The sequence below is a fragment of the Triplophysa rosa genome, linkage group LG3 (genome assembly GCF_024868665.1).
Source record: "Triplophysa rosa linkage group LG3, Trosa_1v2, whole genome shotgun sequence".
Classification (NCBI taxonomy): Eukaryota; Metazoa; Chordata; class Actinopteri; order Cypriniformes; family Nemacheilidae; genus Triplophysa; species Triplophysa rosa.
The window spans coordinates 15,992,101-16,012,739 of record NC_079892.1 but is presented as its reverse complement, the minus strand read 5'-3'; the positions used below and the strand labels follow the sequence as shown (position 1 = coordinate 16,012,739).

The following is a 20,639-nucleotide window of genomic DNA, read 5'->3' as shown; positions in this document are numbered from 1 at the left end:
GATACACCTTCTAAGCACAAAGTAGAGCAGCTGCGCACGTGATAGGACATCGCCTCACCTCAGCCTAACCGCCAGTTTTGGAGAGGCGAAGCAGGTAAGATGCATATTTATTTATATAATAATATTAATATGTGTAAGTTCTAGCATTACATTTTTTAATGTATTAATATTGACCACATTTGGGAGCAGACGTGTCGTGGCGAAAAGTCGGTCAGCCAATGTTGAAAGAATTCACGAAGACCAGAGAGCCAGGTTTCCAGAGGTTTCAATCTTTATTTGCTCGAGCAAGCAAAGTGAGACACACAGAGTTCATCTGTAGATGCCCAACAATACATGTCTGACTCCATCTTTTATACATTGTTCTCAAGTTGTTATCACAGTTCAAACCAATCAGGTTTTACCTGACCTCATCTTCTACCAACCAGTTTTTACATGACATCACTTATTTTTATTAGTCCATCCCCTTATGCCTCGTTACAGTTATATTTCATCCTGCACTTGCTACAGTTATATTTCCGGCCTACCATATTAAGATCTCCGGCCTACCATATTAGATTTAATTGTAGGGAGCGCTCTCAATAACACATACGTATATCATGTGCTTTTTATCTTGACACCTTTCCGGGGGCTTTCGGACGTCTCAATAACACATACGTATATCATGTGCAATAACACATACGTATATCATGTGCAATAACACATACGTATATCAAGTGCTTTTTATCTTGACACCTTTCCAGGGGCTTTCGGACGATACATGATTTAACCTTGGTTTTATTAAAAATGAACTCATGGTTTAGTGTGATAATGATAAACAACCCAGCGTTCTTAACCAAACCTCTCTACAAAAGTGTGTGTGGTGTACGTGCAGTTCCTGTCGTAATTTGATAAGATATTTGGTGTGTTCGCAGGTGTTCAAGTGTTCAAACTCATACATGAGGCCCATAGCATTACCTAACTTACTTGCCAAATTAGCCGTTGACGAATAGTAGACATTTTTAGACTTTATTGACAAATTCTGACAAATATAAATTGGCCTAAAAGTTAAAATATGCTGTTACTGAGGCGATGGATTAAAGTTGAGCTCATTACAACGCCTGCATAGTGACATTCTTAAAAACGTATTAAACTCCAATATAAGTATAGCTTTCAGATATAGTCACAAAGATTATATGTTTAAATCAAGTGTGGTATGTACATTCAAGCCCGGTTTCTGTATAAGCAGAACTTGCGCGAATTCTAAAATTTCTAAGATATAAAATCTTCATAACTGTCATGTAAATATGTGCGTAGGCTACTAAAAGAAAGAATGTATTATATGATGTTATCATACTATATTATGAGAATAAATGCGTAACAAAACACTGAATGCAGCAGAACTACTTTAACAAGCGGAACTAGATTGGTCAGTCACAGTAGTGATGTCTGATTCTGATGCACGAACTGATTCTTTCGGATAGAAAACTAACTCACCAGCTCTTTTACGCCAACACGCAGTCGATGTACTTTTAAAACATATTGCGTCGTGGACGCATTTCTATTTGAACAGCAGAGCATTCATTTCGTTCGTTTGTGTTTAATAAGAGACAGCCTTGTGTTGTTTTTTTAATCATGCTGCTTTTATCAGTGGCTCTGGCTCCTGGGCACAATCTTCACTAGTGCCTCAATCTATCACGCTATCATAGAAACTATTCGTTCCAGTGAAACAACTAAACAAAACGGACAGGAACATGTCTCTGCACTTGATGTAAAATCACACGAATATTTTCATTTTTTTCCTGTCTAAAGGACTTTATACACTTTATATTCAATTATATACAGATACCTTTTTAAATAAACAATGTCACGTTTCTGTCTATTTCTGAAATTTGACAATTTTTAACATTTTTAACCATATTTTAAATATACGGAAAAAATCTGTAAAATAAAACAAATTCGCAGTCTATTTCTGTAATTTGACATTTTTTCCCCGTATTTCCAAAATACAGGGAAAATCCGTAAAATAAAACAAATTCACAGTTTATTTCTGTAATTAGACATTTTTTCCTGTTTTTCAAAAATACAGAAAAAAACTGTCAAATAAAACAGGAAAATTCTGTAAAATTACGTTTTTTTTACAGTGTACTAATGAAAACAATTTGCATTCTCACATTGCAATTAATCGGAAGACGGTTGAAACAACAATACGCGTATTTTTGCATGTCATAGTAGGTTATTTTAGTTTCGCTGACATGTTTTTATTGGTCCAGGACGTGGGAGGAGCTCGCAGATCACTTTGAAGAGGATGCTGGATGTGTACAGACATGATGCAGCACCACAGCTAAACACACATGGGGTATGTCACACACATTTAGCAAACGCAGTTGCTGTGAAGTTTGTGTATTTTTTCCCCATCTTGCGCTACAATGGAGCCATCAAAGCAGCCGGTCCGCCTTCGCTCCTCTGCCCATCACTGACTGCAGACGCTTCACTCGCGCTATGAGCGTATAAACAGCAGCATCATCATCTGGTCTCAGGACAGGCCTCGTCATGGCCAGATCAGCCAACAGAAACGGTGAGGACGGAGACTCCGGGGACTCAGAAAGAGGGGAGATGAGGGAGCTGTCTCTGGTGGAGGTGCTGAAGTGTTATGAGCAGCCCATTAATGAGGAGCAGGCATGGGCTGTGTGTTACCAGTGCTGCAGGGAGTTGAAGCCGCCGCGCCCGAACACTGTTGTTCAGTTCCTGATCCCAGACCTGTCCGCAATAATCCTGCACCGAGACGGCACTATTACCGCACATCTAAAGCGCACTGGTGAGATTTACACATTTCTTAAAAACTTTAAAGTATGAGTGTATTATTTATATTTTAAAATGTAGGAGTATTTCTTTTGGACCGACGAAAAGTTGTGTGTGTAATAGTTTTTAGGTAAGTATTTAGCTTCGCTTCAGTATAAACGTGACAATAATCTAATACTGAAGCGTTTATGCATCTCTGTGTTATCTGACTGATTCAACCCTATCGTTTCGATATTTTGTAGGCTAATGGTAGGCTATTTTGTGTATTGATTTGTAGTTCCATTCGCTTCCCATTTGATGCATTATGGCTTGGCAATATTCATGAATGCCTTATGTTGCTTTGATGCAGCTTTTGTGCTTTAAACGGCGTTGTGATAAGTTCACTTATTTGTTTAGGCTAATATCTGAGTGTTTTTACCCCTATCTGAACTCACAATATAAGGCATCAGCTTTTTTAAAAAGAAAAACAGAAAATTCTGATTCGAATATTTGATCATTTTCACATATTAAATAAAGGTATATTTAATATTTTATTAAAATGTAGGACATTCCAAAATGATGACTTGAAATGTGCTAATCAAAATGGTAAAAAATCTGTTTAACTTATATATTATATATGTGATTCCCTGAAAGGAATAGTCCCCCTTCATGCTATAGGTGTATATGACTTCCTTTCTTGAGCCAACAACAGAGTTATATTAATTAATATACTGGCTCTTCCTAGCTTTGTGTTTTAATGGGGCCATTGGTTTTAAAAGGCACTTCCATCATTAACAAACTTTACTTAACAAAACAATCTTCAGCTGTTTTTAAACAATCTGTATTGTAAAAAGCCCTAATATAAATAAGGTGACATGACTTGAGCAGTAGTTGATTTTCAGAGTAGTTCAGTAGAATCAGGCAGATCTCTTCGGAAAAATTTCAGTCTTGTAGTTCAAAAAATCTCTCAGAGAAGGTCCGGATGTTGAGGAGTTAACTTTATTTGCTCGAGCCAAACAAAGTGAGATGTTCAAAGTCATCTAAAAACCAAGTGTTTTCAGTCTACAGTTATAGTAAAACTTCTGAAAGGTGGTCCTCTCCAAAACCAATCAGGTATTTTCCCGTTATCTCTTATTTTTATTAACCAATTGTTAATTGTCTGCCACCAATAAGTCCCAGGTAACAAGGTACGTATCTAATGGTGGTATGCTGGTTATTACATCATTTTTAAAATAATTTGCATACAATGATTACTACACGAGACCACCAAACAAGCCATGGTCTCCATGCGAGACGGTGTGGCATCCGTGCGTAATCATGGTTACTTGTAAACAGTGGAAAATCCCCTGGTTTTAGAGAGAACAGAACAGGCTTCAAACTCTAGGCCTCTAAAAACATCACTGGATTTTACCTTGTTACATTGTGCTCAAATGTGCTTTAAACATTGATAAAGTGACATTAAGTGCATTTATATGAACAATCATTGGTTACAAGTACAGATTGTGTCATTCAATCATCAATTCTTCTTCAAATAATCAAATTATCATCATAAACCTACTTATATGTAATTATTCTTATTGACTATGATTTCAGATCAACCCATCTATGTACTAATGTTCCTATGAATACTTCTCAATACTTTTTAGGTATTTTATCAAGTGCATTTATAACTGTGGTGAAAAACAGTGCTCAATACATGTAAAAAACATCTAAATGTGCCTAGAAATTACACAATAATAGCAATCCCGCTGTGCTCTGCAGTCCACTCACAGGCTGCTGGTTCAGGAAGAGGGATATTAGTTGAACAGGGTCGATTTTCAGTTTCTTCTAACCAGGAAGGAAATAAGATGTGTTTCTGTTCTGTGCCACAGTTGAGTAGCTTCTAAGGTCATGTGGGTGCATTCACTGCCAAGAGCAAAAACACACACAGCTTTGTCCCTTAAAGGGATTTCACCTCATAGTTTATTAACCCATATAAAATGTATTGGGTTCAATATTTAATATTTTAAATCCCTCTTGTTTTGGCTTAGTGAAAGGGAAACAACTCCACAGGGTTAAAACTGATCTTTTGAAGCAAAACAACACGTTTTCAAGAGAAAATCATTAATATTTTAAGCTTATTAAGTGGTCAACACATCATGCATCAATGTAAACAATGTATGAAGTAAAGAAAAACGTTAGGAAATGTTCTCCGCTAGTTAACTTCTCCTCTAAAGGTTAGAAATAGGGGAGTGAATTATAAAGGAGTTCCAGTTCGAAATGTAGAAGATTTTTACATACTTTGTACCCGCAATAGCCTCCAATATGCAAATTTCATATCTAAATATAGTGGAATTTTCTGAAAAAAGAAAGGAGAAAAAAACAGAAAATGTAGGCTACTGGCAATTTTCTGCCAGGACATTATCCATTAATTTTATGGACATTTCCGTTGATTGTTAAATACAATGCAATGCAGTGCAAAATTCAAAATAGATGTGAAACAGCTGCGAAAAAACAATACTGAAAATTTCTTGAAATTAATATAGTAGGCTACATTGTGTCCTGTTTTTTACAGTGTTTGGTTTAAGATATAAAATATGTCTCCCTATAAAGTGTCCCCTGGCATTTCAAATTTGGTAAGTCAAATGTACTTTTCTCATTTTTTGCATTGGTTACTTATACATTTTTTGTTTAATTCTGCTAATTACTTAATTAGTGTTTATGTGTGAAAAAGATTTTATTCCCCAGTGTTTTACTGATGATCTTGCCCTTCTTTGTCTAGATGACAGTGATGCTAACCCTGTGTCTGTGTCTGAGAATAAGGTGAGACTACTACTGACTACTGTTTTCATTACTGCAGTCTTTATGCAACTAACACACCCAATTCTTTCATCATACATGTGTACAGCTGGTTCAGTCCATCGGTGTGGCCATCTATCATGCTCTGGACTGGGGACTGGATGACAGTGAAGAGCGGGAATTAAGTCCACAGCTTGAGAATCTGATTGAGTTTATGGTTGGCAATAAAGACAGCAGCGAGGCCAAACATTGTGCCAGTAATTCAGCTAAAGACGAAGGCTACAGTGGCCATGAGGAGGAGGATGAAGAGGAGGAAGAGGGCATGGTGCATGGCATTCATACTGTCCACCAGGTGATGATGCTTTGTGCCAGCAGACTGGCGAATTCAGTGTTAGCACCAGAGCATTACCAGGCAGTGTGTCGCGCACTATTCCTGGAGACTCTTGAACTACAGACCTTCCTAAGCAAAATACAAGATGCCAAAGAGGTGAGGAACAGAAATAATGATAGCGTTTAAATGCCAGACAGGCCCACTTTCATCAAATCTGTGTATTAATTATTAGGAAAAAAAATGTGTTGGCAGGTGTAGGTATACTTCCTTCTATGCCTGATTAGAGGTCAGAAAGGGATCCGGATAATGTTTTACGGCCATGTCCCTAATAAAGAATGTGTAGGCTATGTGTGGTAACCCTATCCACATACAGTTAGGGTGATATTAAATGAGTTGATTGCCTTCTCTATGCAACTTCGTCAACCTTGCTTCGTTTGGTCACACCACAAGGTGTCAGGGGCGTCGCACCCGTGGGGGATAAAACACCCACACTTTTCCCGCTCTGTGTCTGTGTTTGCTGCGGCTGCCTCCTCTCCCCTCCCTCTCAAACATGACACCGGCTTTGAGTGTGACCGGCTGATGATTGGCTCGTGCTGAGGAGGCGGGAACTTATGGTTATGGTTATTTACATCTCCCTTTTTCAGGTACTTTGAATGAGTGTTTATGCTTTTGAGGTTTTTAAATAAGCTTGATATGTGTTTGGGAAGATGTTCTGTTTATGTTTTGTTGACATGTCGAGTGTTTTCTGTATTATATTTCGTTTTTTAGACTAATGCTAATTGGGATATTGTTCAGCAGCTAGCTAAATTCGGTTATGTACGAGGCATGCAATGTATAAAGTAACTTTGATGAAGAAGGCAGGGAATTGACGAGGAGGAGGGACAAATTGTCATTGTTAAGCAGTGTATTTATGGGTTTATTGCCAGTGCAATTGATTTTGATATTTTGAGCATTGTTTGTTGATTAGCTGAATACTTTTGCGGATACTTACAGTACCTGTTGTGTTTGATTGTACCTGTCGAGGAGAAAAAAGTGAGAAATGGTGTCATTGTTTGCATACCTGTTGAAGAACTATGAAAGAAAAGTGTATATTATTTTAATGTTTAAAAACAGTAAATTGTTACATTATTTATACCACCATAGAAAAAGCTTTGTGTGGGCGTTTAAAAAAAAAAAATCTCCCCTTTTCAAGGCGCAAGTAAGCAATTTACTTAAAGAGCAGGTTTCATGAATCTCATAAAATTACCGGCATTTCAATATGTAACGTAGCTTTCCTTCAATTTTGACGATCTGCAAAGTTGTTATTCCAAAAAGTCCATGATAAATTAAGATATTGGCTTCCAAAGTAAGGAGTCGACTCCGAACCGCCCAAACAAATCGTTAGGCTTTCGAATCTTTTGAGTGTAACATCGATACATCACAGTGTAATGCATCAGCACAATGCCCGCCTTCCCGCGAAACAGGAACACTCTGACTTGTCCACTAGCACTTCAGGTAGTGTTGCGTATACAACATGTCGAGGGGACGCTGTGTTTTGTGCTGTGAACGCAAATGTACTTTGTTTTTGCGCTGCCAAAGGATGACGATGTGAAGGATCAGTGGCTAATTTTTTTTCCTCCATGATATACCACTGCAGTACAATTCCAACCTTGTGTAATGTGCTCGTCATTTTACCGCCGACTGCTTCTCAAATTTTGGCGAGTTCAACGCGGGATTTGCCAGCCGCTAGACCCTTAAAGATAAGTCAATACCAACTTAATTTGGACTAACAAGCGTCTCAGAACCACAAGCTGTAAGTATGATAAATACGTTATGTGTACATGTTAAATTGAGTGCTTACAATATACGTTAAAGTAATTGTGCTAGTCCGTGTTGTATATTTAGTACAGCTGTAGGTTTCCAGGTAAACAACGTATAAATTAACAGTGTTACAGTTTTAATAATCCAACTCTTACCTAATAATGTGGAGGTTATTGTAGACTGTTGTCGTTCTACATGTCGTAGTATTGTACAAACTGTAACCCTTTATCGTTTAGTCACGGTAGCACTTTGCTAATGTGTCTCACATTATGGTTTTGTCAAGTGTGCAAAGTTTAACTGTGGTCACGATCCCCTTCAAACAAAACGGTTTGCTTGTCATTATTTTAAAAACGGACTACAGCACTATATCATTTTATTATGTGAAGGTGTGTGCATTATGTTTGGAAGCTCTCACTAACTTGCTCAGTTACTCCTCTCTGTATAATCAAAGTAATGATCAACTTTTGGATAGAGCCGTTGTTGCTCTCCCACAGCTATGATGAAAAAAGATCAACAGAAAACAATAGTCTGAATGGTTTATGAAGATAAGTTTATGAAGATAAAATCTTGTGATATGGTAATACTGATGCCATTTTTACACACAGCGTCTTTGTTTACAAAAACCTTCCTGAGATAAGAACTGTGGTAATGGGCGTTTCGTTTCTGACACGCAGTGTATGAAGAAAGACCAATCACAACTGATTGGGCCAGTTGGCCAATCGGAGCACACTGGACTCGCGGTTGGGAGGAGCTTAGAGAAGCGGAACATTTGAACAGCTTTGGAGGAATCGTTTAGGGATCTTTGAGGAATGGATAGATACTAAATGCTTATTTTAAGAAAATAGCACCGTTTTTTTACCTATGATGCATTTGAACATGTTGTTGGGGACTCTAATACAACATTAGGACACTTACAAAAACCTTGAAACCTGCTCTTTAAAAATTTAGCAGTCTCAGTCACAGTCCTGTCAGACCCATGTCACTATCAAGCTTACCACCGAGTGTGTTTTTATACTTTTCTAGTATCACTCATTTAAATGGGAAGCTTTTTATATCTTGTATGTTATACCTTTTGTACCCTTCTGTCATTGTATTCATCGTTTTTATTGTTAACAAACAAACCACATCCATCCCCCGCACTTTTGAAAAGCTTGCACGCCCCTGCAAGGTGTCATTGTGGCCTCAAAGCTTCAGCACCGCCGCTCTGAGATCGATTACTATGTCTGAGGTGAAACACGCCCCAAACCATTAGCATACAAACAAAGAAATATATAAATAAATTAATGTAGAAATAAGTAAATGTAGGAATAAATACATATATCCATGAATAAATGTGAAAATACATAAATTAGGGCTGTCGCGATAAACCGACGATAAATATCACGTGATTTATGCACAGCTTTTGAGTGAAGTACGGGAAAATGCTGCTGCATCCGAAAGCCAGAGGGCACTCTCGTGAGGAAACTCCAAATACGCACTGCAGAAGAAGACCATAACACGTTCAAGAATCTAGGAAATGCCTATGGACATCTTTTTATCACTGTTACTCAAGCCTCATCGGGTATTTTTATGATAATACAGTATATTTATAATGATCATGTTTGAAGGGTGTTGCTTTTTCAAATGCACATTATAAGCGACTCAAACTCGCACTGCTTTTAGATCGAGCAGCATTTCCTACTGATCCCAGAGCCGTGCTTCACGGACAAGCTACACATAAAAAAATATCGACACATTTCATATCGCAGCCAGCTTGATTTCAATAGGATTTAGCGGTATCGCGATAAATTATCGTGCAGCCCAATGTATAAATAAATAAATGAAAAAAAAAATAAACGTGGAAAAAATATATAATTACACATAAATGACGAAATAAAAGTATAAATACTCATTTATTTTTGCTTTTTTACATTTCTTCATGGATTGATTTTTGTATTTATTTATTTTTAATTTTGTCAGGTTTGGAATTCCATAATAGCCTGATGACACTGTGAAGGAGTGAGATAATGAGAGCTGTTGTTTTTACCTTCACTGCCAATGGGGATCAGTCCAATGGGACTCACATACTGTATCATTTATATATTAACGTGTATATATGTATGTATGCTGGTTTAATTTGTAAATGCATTAAGATGTTTTAACCCTTTTACTGTCACTGTTCCAATATTGGAACACCTAGGTTTACTTCAATTTTCACAACTAAATCTTATCTAATCATGACAAACTATATATCATTGGAAAGGTCTAAGACTCTAGAATACACATTTGACCAGTGTTTTACAAAAATAAATTATGTAGGAGTAGTAATTTATTCATTTATAACAAGAGTGAGCATAAAAACTATTAAATGCTGCTAAATGTCACCGTTTCAGTGGAACACTGAAGTTATGCACTATAATTCCATTTTAATCCTGACAAACTATACAGTATATCATTGGAAAGCTCTAAGAATGTAGATTTTATATTTCAGAATTGTTTTGCAATAGAAATCACTTAGTAAAAGCTTGAGTAAAAAAATTCTCAAATGTCACTGGGCCCATTTGGTACCATCATAAAAATTACATATTCATAATCATATTTTATTGTAAATTAAAAAATAAATCTAAAAAACTTCTATATCATTGGAAAGCTCCAAGAATGTCCTTATAAATAATGATGAAACTTATTCATTTGTAATTTGTATGCAGTAAACCATTGGAGCCTATATGACACCTAGTGGCAGTTGTTGGTGTAACGATTCAAATAATCCCAGAAACCACATTTTTTGTGATATCAGCTTGAAATTTGAAACAAAACTTGATTAGAAGTATGTCTTTAATTTTCTGGCGTTTTTTTGATGATAATTTTTTAAAAGATGTTTTAGTAAAACAAAACAATGTTTATTTTTATTTTTTATTTTTTTTAATACACAATTCAACTGCTATAATTATTATTTTTGCAATAAAGTATAGAATCTCTTCTTTAAAACAAGACCAAGATTAGGTCTCTGGACCAAAGCATTCCAGAGTTACACTAATTTAAAAGTTGAAATCACCTTTAAGCTCCACCCTCAAAAAAGTGGGGTGACAGTTAAGGGGTTGTTAAAGGTGTCCTGAACTGGAATTTTTACTATTTTATAATTTTGTCCTTCGAAAACATCAAAATCAATAAGTAATAGGCTATTTTCTACCTGGGTTTTGAGGCAGTCTCGACAAACGCTCTGTTTTAATGGTCGTGCCGCAATGAAGACTTGGAAGTAAACGCCCACTGCTATGATTGGGTAGCAGTTCGCGTAGTAAACTTAGTTGGAGCCTTCTGTGAATTTGGTTAGACGGGTAACGTTAGGTTACACATTATCAGGACATATCAAGTGATCTCTAACAAAGCAATAGTGACAGTAGTATAATCATATACCTTGTGTCAAAAGTTTGATTGATTTATGACCCCCTGTCAAAGTTCTGTCAACCAGTCACTCAAATGGAGACTTTTATGGCCTGTCAATCTTGATGACATTTATGTTTTATGACTGTTGTTGGGTCTCCTCTGCCCCAACCCTTCCTTCAGTGAGGCTAACTACCCCCCCAACCCCCTCCCCCCCATCACTCCCTAATCAAAAAGGTGTGTTTGATTTTACTATAGTCTAATTTGTGAAAGACTGTTGTATTTGTGAATTAGAGAGAGATAAAATAATATGTATGTGTTTTTTTTCTTCTAAGAGTGTGCTGTGTCCTTTGCTTTTATCATGCAAATGAGTGAATTGAGACTTGAGGTCTGCAATCTTATCAAAGTGTGACTGTCCCCATACAATCCCAGGCAAGTCATTTGACCAGTCAATCAAATTAGGCTGGGTTTTTTTATGATCTGTCAGTCTTGTTTGACAGTTTATATTTTATGGCTGTGTTGTTGTACCCCCGGTAGTTGTCTATCTAACCCATGGCCTGACACCCTGATGTCCTGACAACCTACTGTTTTCACACCGTAATGTGAAAACAGTAGGTTTTCACACCGTAATGTGAAAACCTGACGGGTGTGTTTTTAAATGAGAGATTTAAAGTAAATGTTTACGTATGTGAGGTTTTCTTCTAAGAGTAAAGTTGGCTCCATGTTTAAGATTTTTTTTATCTGACAAAATGATTATTGTGTTTGGGTCAGTATTTTATCATTGTGGTATGAAACAACATTTGATTCAAAGATATGTTCTTTGACGGATAAAGTTTAACCATATGTTGTTAAACATGTAGCAAAAATGCTCTGACAAAGTTTTAGTGAATAAGAGTTTCATTTATGGTTTTACCACGTCATGAACCCCTTCTGTATGGATGGGTGTTTTCCATATGTGACCCTGGACAACAAAACCAGTCTTAAGTAGCATGTGAACATTTTTAGTAATCGGCAAAAATACATGGTATGGGTAAAAATTTACGATTTTTCTTTTTGCCAAAAATCATTAGGATATTAAGTAAAGATCATGTTCCATGAAGATATTTTATATATTTCCTACTGTATATGTATAAAAACTTTATTTTTGTGAGTGGATGGCCTGCTACAGAGCCTCAGATTAACTCAACTCAACTCAACTTTATTTATATAGCGCTTTTACAATTTTCATTGTTACAAAGCAGCTGTACACAAGGCCGGACTTACCATTGGCCTTGACTGGGCTCCAGCCCAGGGGCCCCGCCCTTCAGGGGGCCCGCCTGCTGTCGTTAATTTGATTTGTTTAGTTATATGCCAGTCATTTTATTTTTCATTTAAACTTTGTGCATTGGCCTACCAATGTTCAATAGCACTGCCTTATGTAAGGAACGATGTCGTTTAATTGGCTAATCGTTCAGTCAGTCATGTTGGCGTTTCCTGATTGGTCATATGTGGATTCTATCCGTTACGTTTACCGCAGTTGAAACCTGTCTGCTCATTAAGACGCTTGTTCTAATGGCTGACAAGCGCAATCGCAGTGCCGTGCTTAAAGAAAACCAAAAACTGAGAGACATAACGCGAAAGAACAGCATTTAGGAAATAATGATTCTTTACACCCATGGCACCACACCTTGATCTTTAGGCAGAGAATCCAGAGCATACCTGTCACCATCACCCGCCAGGCCGCCACCCTCCGGTTTTATTTCAGTTATTTCTCCTTTGAAACTCGCGGACCGACGTGGCTGGCGCCCGCCTTTGGTAGGCGAAGTTGAACGGTAGCCGAAGTAGAGTAGAGAGGATTCACATCCCCGCGAAAAACTGTCTCTGAATACACCGCTATATGATTCCACTTCCATTTGACGCTCGCGCCTCACAGTCTGTGTCCGCTCACTGAAGACGACAGATTGTTTCATCGACAGGTAGATGCAGTAGAGTCTACTAGCTGATGTTGTTGTTACACTTTCTTTGCTTTTACAAAAAACGTGTTATGAAAAGTGTTGTGTTCTGCAGACATCTCTGAATAAAAACAGGTAATATAGAGTTTATTTCTAATATTTCCCGTTCTGTGGCCATAAGCGGTTCTTGTAAATAATACGCAAACACTGTTAAATCCATCCATGTAAATAAAAAATGAAAACATTCTGCTAACTAATAAACAAAGTTAAAACAACCGAACTACGGGACGCGTGAAGGGACAAACTGCGTTTAGGTAGTTATTTCATGTCTGACGTTGAGATCTCTGGCAAAATGTAAATGCTAAATTAAGATGATACCTTGCAGATATACCATTCATGGATTCATGGCCTGTGAGCTGCATTAAACTGTCTCTTAGATTTACATTTAAGAATTTGACATTAAAATGATGTTATGTTAGTCATAAAGTAATTAAAACGATTTATAACAGAGGGGTGCCCTATTTGCCCTGCACAACCTCAGTTAACTAGACTTTACAAAACTATGGACCCATCTCATTATTATGTTTAACCCTTTTACTGTCACTGTTCCAATATTGGAACACCTAGGTTTACTTCAATTTTCACAACTAAATCTTATCTAATCATGACAAACTATATATCATTGGAAAGGTCTAAGACTCTAGAATACACATTTGACCAGTGTTTTACAAAAATAAATTATGTAGGAGTAGTAATTTATTCATTTATAACAAGAGTGAGCATAAAAACTATTAAATGCTGCTAAATGTCACCGTTTCAGTGGAACACTGAAGTTATGCACTATAATTCCATTTTAATCCTGACAAACTATACAGTATATCATTGGAAAGCTCTAAGAATGTAGATTTTATATTTCAGAATTGTTTTGCAATAGAAATCACTTAGTAAAAGCTTGAGTAAAAAAATTCTCAAATGTCACTGGGCCCATTTGGTACCATCATAAAAATTACATATTCATAATCATATTTTATTGTAAATTAAAAAATAAATCTAAAAAACTTCTATATCATTGGAAAGCTCCAAGAATGTCCTTATAAATAATGATGAAACTTATTCATTTGTAATTTGTATGCAGTAAACCATTGGAGCCTATATGACACCTAGTGGCAGTTGTTGGTGTTTCGATTCAAATGATCCCAGAAACCACATTTTTTGTGATATCAGCTTGAAATTTGAAACAAAACTTGATTAGAAGTATGTCTTTAATTTTCTGGCGTTTTTTTGATGATAATTTTTTAAAAGATGTTTTAGTAAAACAAAACAATGTTTATTTTTATTTTTTATTTTTTTTAATACACAATTCAACTGCTATAATTATTATTTTTGCAATAAAGTATAGAATCTCTTCTTTAAAACAAGACCAAGATTAGGTCTCTGGACCAAAGCATTCCAGAGTTACACTAATTTAAAAGTTGAAATCACCTTTAAGCTCCACCCTCAAAAAAGTGGGGTGACAGTTAAGGGGTTGTTAAAGGTGTCCTGAACTGGAATTTTTACTATTTTATAATTTTGTCCTTCGAAAACATCAAAATCAATAAGTAATAGGCTATTTTCTACCTGGGTTTTGAGGCAGTCTCGACAAACGCTCTGTTTTAATGGTCGTGCCGCAATGAAGACTTGGAAGTAAACGCCCACTGCTATGATTGGGTAGCAGTTCGCGTAGTAAACTTAGTTGGAGCCTTCTGTGAATTTGGTTAGACGGGTAACGTTAGGTTACACATTATCAGGACATATCAAGTGATCTCTAACAAAGCAATAGTGACAGTAGTATAATCATATACCTTGTGTCAAAAGTTTGATTGATTTATGACCCCCTGTCAAAGTTCTGTCAACCAGTCACTCAAATGGAGACTTTTATGGCCTGTCAATCTTGATGACATTTATGTTTTATGACTGTTGTTGGGTCTCCTCTGCCCCAACCCTTCCTTCAGTGAGGCTAACTACCCCCCCAACCCCCTCCCCCCCATCACTCCCTAATCAAAAAGGTGTGTTTGATTTTACTATAGTCTAATTTGTGAAAGACTGTTGTATTTGTGAATTAGAGAGAGATAAAATAATATGTATGTGTTTTTTTTCTTCTAAGAGTGTGCTGTGTCCTTTGCTTTTATCATGCAAATGAGTGAATTGAGACTTGAGGTCTGCAATCTTATCAAAGTGTGACTGTCCCCATACAATCCCAGGCAAGTCATTTGACCAGTCAATCAAATTAGGCTGGGTTTTTTTATGATCTGTCAGTCTTGTTTGACAGTTTATATTTTATGGCTGTGTTGTTGTACCCCCGGTAGTTGTCTATCTAACCCATGGCCTGACACCCTGATGTCCTGACAACCTACTGTTTTCACACCGTAATGTGAAAACAGTAGGTTTTCACACCGTAATGTGAAAACCTGACGGGTGTGTTTTTAAATGAGAGATTTAAAGTAAATGTTTACGTATGTGAGGTTTTCTTCTAAGAGTAAAGTTGGCTCCATGTTTAAGATTTTTTTTATCTGACAAAATGATTATTGTGTTTGGGTCAGTATTTTATCATTGTGGTATGAAACAACATTTGATTCAAAGATATGTTCTTTGACGGATAAAGTTTAACCATATGTTGTTAAACATGTAGCAAAAATGCTCTGACAAAGTTTTAGTGAATAAGAGTTTCATTTATGGTTTTACCACGTCATGAACCCCTTCTGTATGGATGGGTGTTTTCCATATGTGACCCTGGACAACAAAACCAGTCTTAAGTAGCATGTGAACATTTTTAGTAATCGGCAAAAATACATGGTATGGGTAAAAATTTACGATTTTTCTTTTTGCCAAAAATCATTAGGATATTAAGTAAAGATCATGTTCCATGAAGATATTTTATAAATTTCCTACTGTATATGTATAAAAACTTTATTTTTGTGAGTGGATGGCCTGCTACAGTGCCTCAGATTAACAACTTCAAAGGCGATTTCCTCAATATTTTGATTTTTTTGCACCCTCAGATTCCAGCTTTGTAAATAGTTGTTGTTCCGCCAGATAGTGTCCTATCCTAACAAACCACATATCGATAGAAAGCTTATTTCTTCATCTTTCAGATGATGTAAAAATCTCAATTTCGAAAAATTGACCCTTAAGACTGGTTTATTGTCCAGGGTCACATATATTAAAGTCAAATGGTTGTAATGTTTAAGAGTTATGGGGATGGTTCATTTTAACAAAAGTATTTTTTGTATCATTTGTATTTGATTAAAAGCAAGTAGTTCCTTGATGCCCCATATGTCTGAATGTCTTCTGTCTAAGAGGATGTCTGGGGGTCTACGATGTTGTGTAACAGCAATATGATAACGGCCTTTGCAGTTTGGTAGAGACAGTTTAGTAGACTGGTTGTCCATTTTTGTTTATTACAGGTGTTAAACAATGGGTTAGTTTTAAAACTTTAAAAAATGAAATAAGGATAAAAACAAAAAGCCCCTCACCCTGTGAATATACAAAACCTCAAAAACCTGTTAATCAATAAAATGTATACGTTAATTACTGTATCATGGTTATACTGTGGTTCCCTTTCTGTCGGTCTCTCGACGTTGTGTCGAACCGACAGATTGGGGTTTGTCCTGAGAACCTATCATCTTCTGAGTATTTAGAAAAGTTCAATGAAAATTGGCGAATGAAATTTGCATGCCGGACTCCTCCCCGGATGTCCGGGTATAAGAGGGAAGCTGGCGTGCTCATTCATTCACCTTTTGTTCTTCAGAGCCTACGCATCTGATGAGCTACTCTGCAATCTTAGCAATCAATTCCTGCTGGATTCTACGACGTGGTGCAGCGGACGGTCCCTTCCTGCAGCGACTCTCCCCTGGGCGTCTCGGCAGTTCCGGAAGTGTCCGAGATAATTTCCTTCTAAAAGAGCAAATTTCTCCAGCGTGGCATGGCCCGCTGTTCTCTTGGGTGCAACGCACTCATTGAGGAAGGGGACGGACACGATGTCTGTCTCAGGTGTTTGGGTCTCCGGCACACTGAGGCAGCCTTTGTGGATATGTCCTGCCCGCACTGCGGGCGGATGGTAATCCAGACGTTGCGGTCATGGGTGGCTGTGTTCTTTATGGAGGCAGCCACCACCTCGTCTGCTACCCGATCCGTGACGACAGTGGCTACGTCCCTGCCACCCGCTTCGGTTAGTACCGGGGGTGATATGGGGATCACTGTGAACGTTAAGCCGCAGGCTCACGGACCGTTCACGCCCTGTCTCGCTCGTCTGACAACAGGAAATCCTACCCCGTCTTATTCCTCGGCCATGTACTCGGAGGTGCGTGACGAGGATGAGATGCTGATTACAGCATCAGAGGGCGACCTTTTGGCATCCGACCCCGATGATTCCTCGGAGCTCCCTCCTTCGGGGGGTCCAGCCCAGGAAGAAGCGGACGTTGAGATGTCAACCATGCTCTTCCGGGCCGCCGCGAGCATTGGGTTGCAGTGCACTGCACCGCCCCCAGCGCTCGCGGCTGGATACGTGGTACCTGGGGTCTGAGCGCGGCTCCAAGCAGATGGTGAGACTCCACCGATGGGTCGGATAGGGACGGTTCCTGCCCCATCTCACCATCTGCTGGCCCCCTCCGGGGGGCTAGTGCCCATTTACTCACAAAAAGAGCTTCCTCTCTCTCTGGGTTATCACAGCCGCTCCCACCCTCGGCACGACGGTGGACGGCAACTCGACATTGCGTCACGGCAAAACGCAATGTCGAGTATAAACACCAGCCCTCAGCACTCTCAGTCAGACAGTGCGTTGAGCTGTGCAATCGCCAGGCAGGAAAAACAGCAGAGCCGATTTCCTCCCCGGGGGACCTCCCGTCCTGTTGTGTACACACAGGGACCTGGTGCACCTAGATTGGTTGGGGCTACAGGTCAACTGGGAAAAGAGCAAGCTCTCCCCTGCGCAGAGCATCTCATTTCTCGGTTTGGAACTCGACTCTGTCTCCATGACAGCGCGACTGACTTCAGAGTGCGCCCAGTCAGTGTTAGACTGCCTGAGGCACTTCAGGCAGCCAGCGGTCCCCCTGAAACAATTTCAGAGGCTCCTGGGACACATGGCATCCTCGGCAGGGGTGGTCCCCCTCGGGTTGATGCACATGCGACCGCTCCAACACTGGCTACAGAGTCGGGTCCCCTAGAGAGCGTGGCACACTGGCAGGCGGCGTATGGTCATTACGCCCCTCTGCCGGCGCACCCTGACCCCCTGGTCGTCTATGGCCTTACGGATGTAATTGAGGTTACATCCGTAACCAAGACGTTCCCTTTCTGTCGGTCTCTCGACGTTGTGTCGAGCAGACAGATGGGGTTCCTATGGAAAACGCCACAACACTGTGCCCTGTCACAATCTCTAGCGAAGCGACGGTGACTGGCCTGGGCGTGTCAGCCGTGAGCGCTACAGCGAAATTGTAACCTACCAGTGGGTAGGTAGGGGGTCCCAGAGCTTTATTTGAAAGGTGGGAAGGCCCCTGCCTTCGGCCTCACAGGCGGCGGCCTTGTTTCTCTAACAGCGAGAAGCTGCCTGGTACCGTAAGGCCACTGGGTAAGCGCTACTTCCTCAAGCGGGGGATGCGCTACAGAGACCACTTCCTACCAGAGGGAGGATTCATCTCCTTGGTGTTTGAAAAACTCCCATACTTCTAGCAAGCTATTTTAAATGTAAGTGATTTTCGATTTGTCTTTAAAACAAATACAAAACAAAAATCAGTATGTGTAAGTTTATCATGGTGGTGGTGCGATGTTTAAACAGGTTGTGTAAGGATACAGGTGCTTTGAACGACCCCAGATATTCTTGGATTGTAGAAGAAATTAGTGACCTAAACCAAGCAGGCGGTATGTGTATCTACTTATGTTATATATTTATATATGCCATAGCACTATTAAAAATGATACACTGGTTACACATTTTTTAAATTTTATCAACGGGTTCGATACAACGATTTAACAGCCCAAACCCGCAAACCACAAGTTGTGGAAGTAGAAGAAGAACCATAGGTAAGTAGGCATGTGTGTGTGTGTGTGTGTGTGTGCGTGTGTGGTACTTATTCAAAATCGCGTAATAAACATTATACGCTTTTTACCAATAGTTTCGGAAGAAATACAAAACGGAGAAAATTCGCAGAGTGTGATTGGTGATGGCAACAAAGCGCTAGGTATTGTATTATGATTATTGGTTGTTTACATGTTTGGTTAAAAACCACTTGCAAAGTAACTGTTAAAAAAAATGTTTGTACTTTATAGGTTCTTTGTCGAATCTGGTAGCTAACATACCGACCTTGGTAGGCATACCCAGAGATTCGGTGAATCCATCTGTTTCAGCGTCGGTTAGAACTACAAATGTGACATTTGCCCAAGTACATGCGGAGGCCAATGGTCAAAACAGAGAGCGTCCACCCCAGACGGAGCAACCAAGACACGACATAGCCATACGATCTGGTGAGTCTAAAGATTAAAACGTGTAAACATATGAGCAGTGATTTATCTCTTGTCTAACACATATTTATATTTATTATTTTATTTCAGAGGATATTGTAAACGACAACGATGTTTGGGATGATAATTTAGTTGAAGCGTGGGAAGCGGCCGATTTTACACAGGCTGACCCTGCGGTGCTAGCAGCTAACCAAGAGGTGTATAGGTTAGAATCTGGTACGAGCCATACGTCAACCCCGGAGGAGGATGTCTTAAGAAACGATGGGGCAACGCGGAGATGTGCGGACACTTGGCTCAGATTAGCACAGAATTGAGGATCGCAAGAGACGAGCGACAAAGTGATCGAGTGGAACGACAAAGGGATCACGAGGATCGCCGCAGGGACAGAAAGTTGTTTGAAAACCGCTAATATTTCCAAAAACTCTGTCGGCATCAGAGAAAGCCTAGCGAGACAACGGCTGATTCGAAGCGCTGTAAAGGACGTTCTTGACAATCAGTCTCAAAGTGTTGTTTTGTTTATGGAAATTATCAACATGGCCAGATGAAGATCTGGTGAGTAAATACTTTTATTTATAGCAATTTGCTGTTTATTGATATACGTCGCTTTTGTTTCATTTGGTGGTTGGCATTATTTTTAATAATAAAAAAAAGTGTTTCTATTAGTTAGCACATAGCATTTGGTTGTATTGTTTTTATTTTTTATTTTAATTAAAAAAAAGTTAGTTACCACATAGCCTTGATTGTTTTGTTGTTTTATTTTAAACAAATATTATTAAAATGGCCCCAAAACGTTGTCGGGGGTCAGATTCTTCTGAGAGTGATTCTGTAGCAAGAAGATGTAGATATCACACTGATGGTGTTTTACGTCCCCCACAAAGTGTTTCAGACACATTACAGGGTTTAATTTACGCCGTTAGGGGTATGCATAGGCCGACATCAACACGCGCGTCCCTTATAGCTTTAATAAGTACAGTTCGTTCAATGTCGGATGTGCAGCCAGAACCTGCTTTGGTGTTAGAAGACAATGTTTTAAACCATCATCAGGTTGGCCGTGGTTTAGATGACCAGACAGATAATACACCTGTACCACCTGCTTGTTTAAGACCTAATGATGATGATACTGAAATGGATGTAATGGATGATTTAGGTGTTCAGTCAAACCAGATAAATGATTCACCAGTATGTCTAAG

General features: G+C 38.8%; 1 protein-coding gene across 3 annotated transcripts in view; it reads left to right on the top strand.

Moving 5' to 3' along the window:
* The window catches only part of chst6 (carbohydrate sulfotransferase 6), a 67,067-nt gene extending 46,922 nt beyond the window's left edge, over positions 1-20,145 (top strand). Inside the window, exons 2-7 of one of the 3 annotated variants that reach the window (XR_008962647.1) lie at positions 2,250-2,794; positions 5,519-5,559; positions 5,645-6,022; positions 19,104-19,169; positions 19,258-19,452; positions 19,540-20,145. Coding sequence is in view for 1 of the 3 variants with exons in the window: in XM_057329553.1 (XP_057185536.1) it covers positions 2,530-2,794; positions 5,519-5,559; positions 5,645-6,022; positions 6,317-6,463 (831 nt within the window). In the remaining 2 variants the exon portion in view is untranslated. Of the gene's footprint in view, positions 1-2,249; positions 2,795-5,518; positions 5,560-5,644; positions 6,023-6,316; positions 10,297-19,103; positions 19,170-19,257; positions 19,453-19,539 lie in introns of those variants that run through there. The other 2 variants (XR_008962648.1, XM_057329553.1) reach the window with 2 other exon arrangements.
* The last annotated feature ends 494 nt before the right edge of the window (positions 20,146-20,639 follow it).